Genomic DNA, 12361 nt, shown 5'->3' with positions numbered 1-12361 from the left:
GAGACGGGGTTTCACCATGTTGACCAGGATGGTCTTGATCTCTTGACCTCGTGATCCACCCGCCTCGGCCTCCCAAAGTGCTGGGATTACAGGCTTGAGCCACCGCGCCCGGCCTAATATTTTTTACATACCTCTGCTCTGGCACTTTGCAGGTGAATTATCTGCAGGAATGCCAGAGTAGAGGGAAGACCTTGATAAAAGGAGATTTTAACAGTGACTAATATCCATTATCAGAAAAAAGAAAAAAATTGTTTTCTTTTCTGCTTTTAAATTCACAACATACTTTCTGTAATGTGTGTGTGTGTATATACATACATATATATCTATGTATATATGTATACATGTGTATATATGTATAGACACATGTATATACACAGTATATGCATATATGTATACATGCATGTATATGTACACACACAAAATGTGTATGCATGTATACACACACACACACATAGAAAATATGCTGTGGATTTAAAAGCTGGAGAAAAGAAAACAATTGTATTTCCAGCAAGAGTGCTCTGATACACACACACACACACACACACACACACACACGTGTGTATATATACACACACACACAAAATGAATAAAAGGAGTGAGGACAGTAACATACCTTGAGCAAGCTGTAGGTCAAAAGTATACTGCACCTCTTGAACGTCCATATTTCGTTCAATGCCTTTCAACTGATCTCTTAAGTCCTTCAGCTTTATGTAGTAATGAACTTTGTCCTGGGCTCGAGGAAACTGAGCACATCTTGCACTGGATGATGGCATAACATAGCAGAGCTGGAATCGCAACATTAGATAATTTCAGAAATCTTATAATTCTATTGAATTCACTCATATTGAGATTATTGTCTTTGTTTGGGTTAATAACTTGATACTTAACTGCACATAAATATATGTAAAAATCAATAAAAGTAGTTGTGTTTAAGTTCGAATCTGTAATACTGACTTATTACCAAGTCAGTAAGTAAAAAATAATGAGCCTCCAACTAGTGAGTCGCCTCCTGGGTTCAAGCAATTGTCCTGCCACAGCCTCCCGTGCAGCTAGGATTACAGGTGCACATCACCATGCCTGGCTAATTTTTGCGTTTTTAGCAGACACAAGGTTTCACCATGTTGGCCAGGCTGGTCTCAAACTCCTGACCTCAGGTGATCTACCTGTCTCGGTCTCCCAAAGTGTGTTTACAGGCATGAGCCACCGCATCTGGCCTTGACTGGCATTTAACAGAGAATGATACAGTACCCTACAGGAAGTAGTGAACTTGTACAATTTTAACCAAGTGGACAAAGGTGGGTCTTCATTTAAGCAAACATTGGTGCTATAATAAAATGCATCAATTGCATATTTATAAGAAACTAAAAACAAAAAAATTAAAAGAAGAAGTTTAAATGTATGTAGGTGGCAGAAACATTTTTAGGTCTCCACAAAAACCTGTCAGCAAATTAGCTTCTCCATCAATTAAAATGTTGTATATACAACACGTAAATTTGTGCACTGTGTTGTTTTTTAAAGCTGTAAACAAAACTTGAAACTATATTAAAGAAGCAAAATTGGAACCAAATGCCTGCAGAAGCTCTGTAGAGAAGACGGCCTGAAAAACATTGTTACTTGTGTATGAGACACAGGTATCAAATGCCAGCTAGGTTGGCTGAAGACTTGTCTGAATTGTATTGTATTATTTATAAGGCTCTAAAATGAAGTTGAGCTAAGATATATAAATGGGGCAATTAGTTTTCCTAATCAGGGTCATGTATGCGTTTCTATGTTTGTTTCACAACTGAGTACGAGGGCTGCTAAACCATCTGAATTTGACAACTACATGCCATTAAATGTATTCTGAATGTTGCATATGAGCCAGTTCCTCTCAGTATTTTTGCTGAGTAACAACATGAAGACATTTAGCTGACAAACGTTCTTTCTAATAAACCCTAATAGTATTTGAATTAATTTACAACTATTAAAGCTGAATTATAGTTATTATTCAACAAAATACAGTGTATTTTTTTGCATGGCATAAATTACAATGGACAAAACAAATAAGGAAATTATCTAGAAAGAAATTTCACATTTAGATGATTTACAAATTCAATTTTAGGGACTTACAGTTTCTGTGTCTGGAATCTTATGGGGCTGAAGCCCAAATTCCAAGTTCTTAACCTTTACTCCAAAAACTTCTTTACTAAAAATTTCATAAATACCTAAAATGAAATACAAACATATTTACATTGCCCATAATGTTAGCAAAGAAAAAAAATAAAATTTAAAAGTAAATCTTACATTTTCCATTAAACACTGCTATTCGTGGCTGATATTTCTGTAATTTCTGTACTAGAATACGTCCTCCTTCACGAAATTCTTTACTAAAATTGAATTAAAAAGTAGTCAAAAATATAAATATGGCAATACTTATATTTATATATATTTATAATATACTATATTTATAATATACTACATTCAGACAGCTTTCAAGGAAAGATCATATCGCACATTTGTTGAGCTCAGCTTGAACTAGATACATATGCTGTTCCTAGAGTATTTCAGGCACCAGCATAGCCAATGCTGTATACTTACCTGGAGAGATCTTTGCTGCCAGGCGTCGTCCTTTCCACCATGTTGGTAAATCCAATACCATACTTCCCTGGTAAAGTGTGATCATCCATATGATTCAGTTGGACTTCACTGAGCCCTGACATAAACAAACACTTCCCTGTAAAATGAAAATTCAGTCATTTTTTTTTTTAGACAGGGTCTCCCTCTGTCACCCAGGCTGGAGTGTAGTGGTGCGATCGCGGCTCACTGCAGCCTCTACCACTAAGGCTCAAGCAATTCTCCCACCTCAGCCTCCTGAGTGGCTTGGACCCCAAGCACACATCACCAAGCCCAGCTAATTTTTGTATTTTTTGTAGAGTTGGGGTTTCACCATGTTTGCCCAGGCTGGTCTTGAACTCCCGGGCTCAAGTGATCCTCCCACCTCAGCCTCCCAAAGTGCTGGGATTACAGGTATGAATCACCACGCCTGGATTTAATCATCATAATTATCTTGTGAGATACTATTATTATCTCCTTTTCACAGGGGGTTAAGGCAAATGCCTGCCCAAGAATATACAGCAACTCAGTTTAAGAAACTGAGACTATTTTGCTTTACAATTGGTGATAGCACCATCTCATACATAAACATACAGCAATAGACTAACAACACTCAAACACCTTGACAGTGAAGAAAGTTAAAAGTCCAAACTTCCCTAAAGAAGGATTTTTTTTTTTTGAGACAGATTCTCGCTCTGTTGCCTAGGCTGGAGTGCAGTGGTGTGATCCTGGCTCACTATAACCTCCACAACCTGGGTTCATGCGATTCTCCTGCCTTAACCTCCCAAGTAACTGGACTACAGGCACATGCCACCAGTCCTGGCTAATTTTTGTATTTTTAGTAGAGACAGGTTTTACTATGTTGGCCAGGCTGGTCTTGAACTCCTGACCTCGTGATCTACCCGCTTCGGCCTCCCAAAGTGCTGGGATTATAGGCGTGAGCCACACCTGGCCAAGAAGAATTTTTTAAAACTAATAGGAACGATATGTTATTATTAATTCCAAAAACACATTTACTATCAGTTGCCCTAAATGTTTTGAATGTTATTATTAGATAATCAATTAGAATTTCCTGAGAGTATACTGCATACACTGATCTATTAGGTAGTGAATATATAAGACAACTTATATAGAGAGGGCAATGCAACAGTAGTTATGCTTGTTTTTTTGTTGTTGTTGTTTTGTTTCTTGTTTTTGTTTTTTTGAAAGAGGGTCTAGTTCTGTCACCTAGGCTGGAGTGCAGTGGAGCAGTTATGGCTCACTGTAGCCTCAACCTCTCGGGCTCAAGCAATCTTCTTAACCCAGCCTCCATAGTAGTTGGGACTACAGGTGTATACCACAACACTTGGCTCATTTTTAATTTTTTCTGTAGAGATGAGATCTTGCTATGTTGTACAGGCTAGTCTCAAACTCCTGGCCTCAAGTGATCCTCCTGCTTTAGCCTCCCAGAGTGCTGGGAGGAAAGCCACCAGATCTGACCTATACTTGGTTTTAAAGCTTACTCTAAAAATAGGAGTCTTTAGTACTATTTTATGCTCTTCTAGAAAATAATCACCAGAAATCTGGAAAAGTTAGTATTATGTCTGCACTACCACAAAGATGTACTATACTATCGTTTACTATGCCTACAGATAACAATTTTTTACAAATTATTTTTAAAAAGTAGTACAACTCATTAGAAACAATTCAAGTAAAAGAGAAAGTACGACTGGGCGCGGTGGTTTACACCTGTAATCCCAACACTTTGGGAGGCTGAGGTGGGCAGCATGAGTTCAGGAGTTCGAGACCAGTCTGATCAACATGGTGAAACCCCATCTCTACTACAAATATAAAAATTAGCCGGGCGTGGTGGCGTGTGCCTATAACCCCAGCTATGAAGGTGGCTGCCGCAGGAGAATCGCTTGAACCCTGGAGGAAGAGACTGCAGTGAGCTGAGATCCAGGCACTGCATTCCAGCCTGGGCGACAAAGCGAGACTCCATCTCAAAAAAAAAAAGAGAAAGTATTCTTATTCATGTCCCTCCACTCTCATAGACTAAAATGTTAACAGTGACATATCACTTCAAATCCTCTTATTTTCATGTACAGACACACATACAGGGAACATGAAACATGAATGTGTATTTACAGTCTCCTTCTTTTCAAAAACACAATTAGTTTTTTTTTTTTTTTGAAAAAACCTGTTAACAAAGATTATAATTTAAATGTAAATTAATTTAAAAGGTAACCACTTACAAAAATGGTTTCCAGGTCCAGGGTAATGATGCCCTTTGTAAGCAGCCATTAGTCCCGGGTTTATGCCAATCTATAAAACAAAACAATTAAACATTTTCCTCTTAAAAAGTAGGACCTAAGCCTTAGGGTTTCTATGGAGGAGTGGTGGACAAAATTGACTTGATTACAATACAAATTAAATACAGCATCATATGCATAAGCATTATCATTTATCTATTACTACTCTTGGGCTGAACAAAGTATTCCATATACAGGAAAGAGATTTTCTTTAAAAGTTTTGCTGTTGTTTTAAAAAACCAGTGTGACTCCTTTATGATCCCAGGCCTCTCACCCTCACCAATTGGTGTGCTTTCAGTCTGGAGAGAGATGTCCTGGAACAATCAATCTGAGCCCATGTCCAGCCATGATTCTGGTTCTCAACTTTCAATAAGAAGCTCACTCCACATCACCTACACAATTTTTCACATGCTGTTTCTTACAGTTACTGACAAAAATAACAGCTCAAAATCAGTGCTACCATTTATGAAGTCTCCACAGGTATCATTCAGTCGAAGTGATTCACATGGATTATCTCATTTACTTGCAACCGTATGAGCTGGGTTGTATTATCACTCCTGGTTTATCAATGAGAAAACTGATATTTATATAGGTTAATAAGGCTTGTCCAAGATTATACTTGAGACAGGATTTGAACCCAGACAGCTTAAATTTGGAGCCCACCCTCTCAAATACTCCCATTTAACACAACGTCATGAAGGGATACCATCTACCACCAAAGGATTCACAGAAATGCTCCTTTTCAGCAAAATGTTATTTGCAAGGACAACTGTTAAGTAAAGCAAATCCTGCAATGCCACTTAGAAAATCCAACAAGGACAAAGATCTTACAATGACAATATCCAGATTGAAGGTCAAAATATCGGGGAGTGTCTTGGTCAGAAGTTCAGCTTCTGAAACACCATTAAAACGATCTACTTTTCTTTTTACTTTATATGTGTCTGTAATTTTTTCTTGTTTTTCTTTTGACTTTGCGGACTTGCCAGACTTTTTTGACTCAGCAGGTGTTTTGGGTTCCACTGGTTTTTTTGGTTCTGTTGTTCTGGGTTTTCTTTTCCTTCCTTTTGGAGCCTCTGAAACACAATTTCCAGAAATGCAGAAAGTCTTAATTTAGAAACTTTAGCAGCTTTCCCAGAAAAGTTACCCAACTGTACTTTTTGTACCTGTCTCCCCAAAATTAAGTTCTTACAGTCCCAAAATCGATTTCCTCTGCAATATCCTCCCCTTCTTTCACCCTAGAAACAGGTTCATGCAATCCCCTCCCCCTTACTCTCCTTCCCCTGCCAGCTGTTCTTGGGAAAAATAATTATAGACTATTATTTTCTACACAAGATTACTTGGCATACAAAGTATCTATGTATCATTTTATATGAATTCTAAATGTAAATAATTTAATCAAATAGAAAAATAAATAATCAAAAAATAAATTAAATAAAAAATAAATAATTAAAAAAACATAGAAAAACAGGAAGGAAGGGAAGCATTTTAACGTGATTTCCCCAGTAGAAAACCACAAATGGGCCAGGTACAGTGGCTCGTGCCTGCAATTCCATCACTTTGGGAGGCCAAGGCAGGCAGATCACTTGAGGTCAAAAGTTCAAGACCAGCCTGGCCAACACAGTAAAATCCCGTCTCTATTAAAAATATAAATATTAGCCAGGCATGGTGGCACACACCTGTAATCCCAGTAATTTGGGAAGCTGAGGCAGGAGAATTGCTTGAACTCAGAAGGCGGCTGCTGCAGTGAGCGAAGATCGCACCACTGCACTCCAGCCTGAACGACAGAGCAAGAATCTCTCTCAAAAAAAAGAAAAAGAAGAAAGAAGAAAAGAAAGAAAGAAAAAGTGAGAGAAAGAAAAAGAAAGCAAAGAAAAGAAAGAAAAAAGAAGGAAGGAAGGAAGGAAGGAAGGAAGGAAGGAAGGAAGGAAGGAAGGAAGGAAAGAAGGAAGGAGGGAAGGAAAACCACAAATGGCTTATGGGCTTGTTTCAGAGATGAGGTAGACTCTGTTCCACACATAGTTGAAGAGGTGAATTTAGGGGTCTGAGGATGACATCTCTGGGCTGGAAGTATATTTCAAAAGGCAAGATAAAGGATCCGACCTCTCATCCTCCACACTATTGACATTTTAGGCTATAAAATTTTTTGCTGTGGGTGGCTGTCTTGCACATTACAGAATGTTTAAGAGCACCCCTGATCTCTAGCCACTAGATGCCAGGAGTACCCCACCAGTCTTGATCATCAAAAGTATCTTCAAACAATGTCAAATGTCCCTTGGGAGGGCAAAATCACACTTTATTGAAAACCACTGACCTATAGTTACCCAACAGGAAGTCCCAGTTTTGTTACTCTTAATTATTTAACATTCCTCCTAACTACTCAGGCCTCTACTCCATTCTACTCCGCTTTGGTGTTTCCCCAAATCAAGCCTGGCAGGATGGAGGCAGTCAGTCCCTCCTCTCTTCTGCCTCACATTGCCTTGGCCACTCCTATGCCAAGGGATCCACCGTCATTGGCATGTAGCTGGGAAAGTCCTAGTGCAAAGACAGAGTACTAGATGTGTTCCTGGAATCATAAACTGAAACCCTGAGCACATTTCTCATTCAAATACTGTTACACTGGAGAAAATCATTAACTTCTCTACATTCACCCTAACCCCCAAATCTATTTTCTTCTAATTCTCTGTCTTGGTGAGTGGCACCCCCTCCAACCAAATGCCTATGTCAGAAACCTGGTAGTTACTTCTGGACTCCCCTTTCTCCCTCACTTCCCCCCATGCTCCCCCCAACATGAAACCCATTAGCCATGGCTAGGTAATTCTGCCTTCTGAGTGTTTCCTAACTCTTTCTCCACCCCTTCAGGTCCTCCTCAATGCTCCCCTAGATGATTCAAACAGTGTCTCCAATCCACCTAATCCACTCCTTGCCTCTAAAGTTTTCTTTTTTTTTTTTTTTTTTTCAACTTTTCTTCTTTTTCTCATTCCGGGTTGCGGTGGTGTGATCCCGGTTCACTGCAGTCTCCCAGCCTCTGCCTCCCGGGTTCAAGCAATTCTTGTGCTTCAGCCTCCCCAGTAGCTGGGATTACAGGCGTGTGCCATCACACCCGGCTAATTTTTGTCTTTTTAGTAGAGGTGGGGTTTTGCCATGTTGGCCAGGCTGGGCATGAACTCCTGACCTCAGATGATCTACCTGCCTTGGCCTTCCAAAGTGCAGGGATTACAGGTGTGAGCCACCGTGCCCGGCCTGCCTCCAAGTTCTGACTTGTTGTCTGCCAAACCATGTATCCTCTCTAATATTTCCAGACTAATTTGTAAAGTACCAATCTAGTCAAGTCGTCCCTTGCTTACATTCTCTTAGCAGCTCCCCTATTGCCTTGAGGACAGAATATAAATTCCTTAGGATAAAAAACAAGCTTCAACAGTCTCCATCCAGCTGCAACTCTCACCATTTCCTTATTACATCCCAGACTCCAAAAACACAGAATCGCTCTGATTCTGGCTGTGCCATGCTTCTGTGTGTCTGTGCCTGACCTGTGTAGTTCCCTCAGTCTGGACACTTCCCTACTCTGATCTTCATGGGGGTGAAGCCTCTGTACTCTTGGCGTTTCAGAGCTCTGATGTTATTGCTCTGCTCTGGGAAGCAGCCTCTGAGCTGTCAGTCTGAATTAGGAGCCAACCCATAAGCTTTCAGGGCACTCATTCCATGCCCCTCTTCACTACATACTGTGCTAAGCTATAACGTATATTTACTTATTACTTTTCTCTACTAGATTATGAGATATTCCCGGGCAAGATCCATGTTCTTTTATTCCCCAGAACCTGTCAGAGTGCTTGGCAAATACTAAGTACTTAAAAAGTGGATTTGACTTTTTAACACTAAAACACAGCTAAAATTCACCATTAAACCCTTTCTTAAATAAGTTGGCTGATCCAATGTCTAATTTTCTACACTCTCATGGTGAAACTACCTTGCGCTGGTTCTTGAGCAGGAGCTGGGGCTGGAACTTCTTCTGGCATTTGCTGTTCATTCATAACTGCCATATTAGGAGCTTCAGCCATCATTTGTTGAAATGGAAGCGTATAAAAAGCTTGAGCTTGTTGAAGACAATAGCTGAAAGAATAATGAAGCATGAAATGTAATGATAAAATTATCCAGTTGTAAATCCAAACGATCAGCTGGACAAAAACTTCAGGATCCAAGTATTTTATAACTAGACTGAAGTATTTGTTTAGAGTGGATTACAGGGGAGGAGAGATCTGGTCCTGTATGTACATGTTCACCAACCTTTACTGAGTGCTTACTAACCAAACATTAACTCTTGCACTGTGTAATGATAAGATGTGTCACTGATAAAACTTACCAGTCCTGTCAAGCCAGGACTTTCTCTGAAATAAGATCAAGGGAATTTTCTAGTAGACAGACTTGAAAGGTCTGTCAACCCATACAGGGTTAAGATGTCCACAAATACATTTTGTGTCCTTACTTTCAGTATCCTTTAGTATTTAATCACCTGCAGATCCCCTCCAATCTAAGATTCTCTTTTAATTTATTTGCCTGTTTACTTATTTTTTCATCAGTTTTTTTTTTTTTTTTTTTTTTTTGGAGACAGTGTTTCCCTCTGTCACCCAGGCTGGAGTGCAGTGATGCGATCTTGGCTCACTGCTACTTCTGAAGTGGGAGATCTCAAGCGATCCTCCCACCTCAGCCTCCCAAGTAGCTGGGACTATAGGTGCAAACCCTGATGCCTGGCTAATTTTTGTATTTTTTGTAGAGACAGGGTTTTACCATATTGGCCAGGCTGGTCTTGAACTTCTAAGCTCAAGAGATATGCCTACCTCAGCCTCCCAAAGTGCTAGGATTGCAGGTATGAGCCACTGCACCCAGGCCTAGATTCGATTTTTTGGAGACGCAGTCTCACTTTGTTGCCAGGCTGGAGTTCAGTGGCGTGATCTCAGCTCACTGCAACCTCCACCTCCTGGGTTCAAGCAATTCTCCTGCCTCTACCTCCCAAGTAGCTGGGACTAGTGGTGGGTTCCGCCACACCCAGCTAATTTTTTATATTTTAGTAGAGATGGGCTTTCACCATGTTGGCCAGGTTGGTCTCAATCTCTTGACCTCGTGATCTGCCCACCTTGGCCTCCCAAAGTGCTGGTATTACAAAAGTGAGCCACTGCGCCCAGCCCTAAATTTTATTTATTTGATTTTTATTGGTGGTGGTATTTTGTTGTTTTGTTGGGGTTAGTTTTTTTGTTTTTTTTTTCGTTTTGTTTTTTGCTACTGCTATGGTTTGAATGTGTCCCCCAAAGTTCATGTATTGAAAACTAAATCCCCAATGCAAATGTTGAGAGAGGTAGGACCTTTACACCCTTTACACCTGTAAACCCAGCACTTTGGGAGGCAGAGGCAGGTAGATCATATGAGGTCAGGAGTTCATAACCAGCCTGGCCAATACGGCAAAACCCTGCTTCTACTAAAAATACAAAAATTAGGCGGGCACAGTGGCATGCACCTTAAGTCCCAGATACTTGGGAGGCTGAGGCAGAAGAATTGCTTAAGCCTGGAAGGCGGAGGTTGAAGTAAGCTGAGATCATACCACTGCACTCTAGCCTGGGTGACAGAGCAAGATTCCATCTCAAAAAACAAAAACAAAAGCAAAACAAACAAAAAAGGTGATCAGGTCAAGAGGAGAGGACGGCTCTGCCTTCATGGATGGGTTAATGCTATTATCACAGGGTAGGGTTCCTGATAACAGGATGAGTGGATGACTTCAGCCTCCTTTCCTCTCTCTCCCTCTCACAAGTGCTGCCTCACCTTCTGCCATTTTATGATGCAGCAAGAAGGCCCTCGCCAGATGTAGCCCCTCCATCTTGGATTTCCCGGTTCTAGAAGTATGAGCCAAAAAAACTTTGTTTATTAATGTCTCAGTCTATGGTATTCTGAAATAGCAGCACAAAACAGACTAAGTCACTGAAGGGGAATGTAAAATGGATATTTTATAAATATGTGTTGAACTTATGAAGCAAAAAACCTCTAAACCTCTCTTCTGAACACAATTTAAATTTTGTTCAAAGTATTCTGTTCAAAGTAAAGAATGCAGGCTTTCAAAGAAAACAATTGTTAAAAAAACACTTCTCATGGCCTTGAACCACTCTCTCATGGTGTTGCTATTAAGATAAAACCAGGGAAGTAAACACATATTTGAAGAAACTCAAGTTACAGCAAATGCCAAATAATGCCATTAAATATGCAGAAGAAAAACAGTAGAAAATAAAATGGAAACGTTTGGTTTACTATTTGGAGAGAAAGTCATATTTTCTATGGTAAGATACTCTACTAACCAGTTTTATTCTCTATGACATCCATTGAAAGAGAACAGGAAGTTCAGAAAGCAGATTAAAAGGGCAAATGAGGGGCCAGGCCCAGTCTGTAATCCTCATGCGTTGGGAGCGCAAGGCTGGAGGATCTCTTTAGGCCAGGAGCTCAAGACCGGCCTACGCAATATAGCAAGATCATTACCTCCACATAAAAATTTTAAAAAGTTAGCTGGGCATGGTGGCACATGCTATTAGCCCTAACTACTCAGAAGGCTGAGGCAGGAAGACTGCCTGAGCCCAGGAGTTCAAGGTTACTGCAGCAATGATCATACAGCTGCACCCTAGCCTGGGGGACAGAACAAGACTCTGCCTCAACAACAAAAAAAGGGCAAATGAGTACACTTTAAATGGATGAACTATGTAATATATAAATCATATCTCAATAAAATGGTTAATAGGAAAAAAATAAGGCAAACGAAAGCATTTCCTGGATAAGCTTAAATAGCCTGGGGAGATAAACGGTAACAGACCAGCCCAGGTGGCTGGGCTAAATGCTGGCAGCTCAAAGATAAACAGAAGCCCACTCCCAATGGACAACCCACTGGAGAGGCATTTCCACTTAGAGCTACCTTTAAGGGGAGGCTGGTGAAGCAAAGATTAAGAATGAGTGAGAAAGAGATTAACCTGTATCATGAGTTTTATTTCTTTAAATATATTGTTCACAAATTACATAAAAAATAGACTTACGATTTAGTAAACTATAATATAGTAACATGAGAAAATACTATGCAGCTACTAAAAATTTATTTATGTTATGTAAAATACAGGAAAGGTAAAATATACATATTTTTAACATATATTTTAGAATAGAAAAGAATACAAAATAGTATTAAAAACTAAGGCTCACATAAGGGAAAATGTGTAGACAGGGACTAGCAGTTAAGATGTAAAAATGAAGAGACGTGTGATGCTTAGAACCACGCCCGGCACAAAGTAAAATGTCCTCTTTTTTCATAATTTTCTTTACTAGTATGAATAGTTCTTTGCAATCAATTGTTAAAATATTGGTTGTTCAGTATGTATGATTTAAATATTCTAATGATGAGTTGGATATGGCTAGGTTAGATCTGGAAGTCTTGAGCAGTGATCCTGCAGAAATTCTTTTTT

General features: G+C 39.7%; 1 protein-coding gene across 2 annotated transcripts in view; it reads right to left on the bottom strand.

Moving 5' to 3' along the window:
• Window positions 1-12361, bottom strand: part of TDG (thymine DNA glycosylase) — a 24293-nt gene that overhangs the window by 3365 nt on the left and 8567 nt on the right. The window contains exons 2-8 of one of the 2 annotated variants that reach the window (XM_037742814.1): window positions 8848-8990; window positions 5688-5956; window positions 4827-4896; window positions 2578-2713; window positions 2284-2366; window positions 2110-2204; window positions 614-785 (exon numbers count right to left, since the gene is read on the bottom strand). In XM_037742814.1, the coding sequence (XP_037598742.1) occupies window positions 614-785; window positions 2110-2204; window positions 2284-2366; window positions 2578-2713; window positions 4827-4896; window positions 5688-5956; window positions 8848-8990 (968 nt within the window). The remainder of the gene's footprint in view (window positions 1-613; window positions 786-2109; window positions 2205-2283; window positions 2367-2577; window positions 2714-4826; window positions 4897-5687; window positions 5957-8847; window positions 8991-12361) is intronic. The other variant, XM_017540371.2, reaches the window with a different exon arrangement.

Source organism: Cebus imitator, unplaced genomic scaffold (assembly GCF_001604975.1).
Source record: "Cebus imitator isolate Cc_AM_T3 unplaced genomic scaffold, Cebus_imitator-1.0 Scaffold8, whole genome shotgun sequence".
NCBI lineage: Eukaryota > Metazoa > Chordata > Mammalia > Primates > Cebidae > Cebus > Cebus imitator.
The sequence above is the reverse complement of the archived record's forward strand: the minus strand, read 5'-3'. Positions and strand labels throughout refer to the sequence as shown.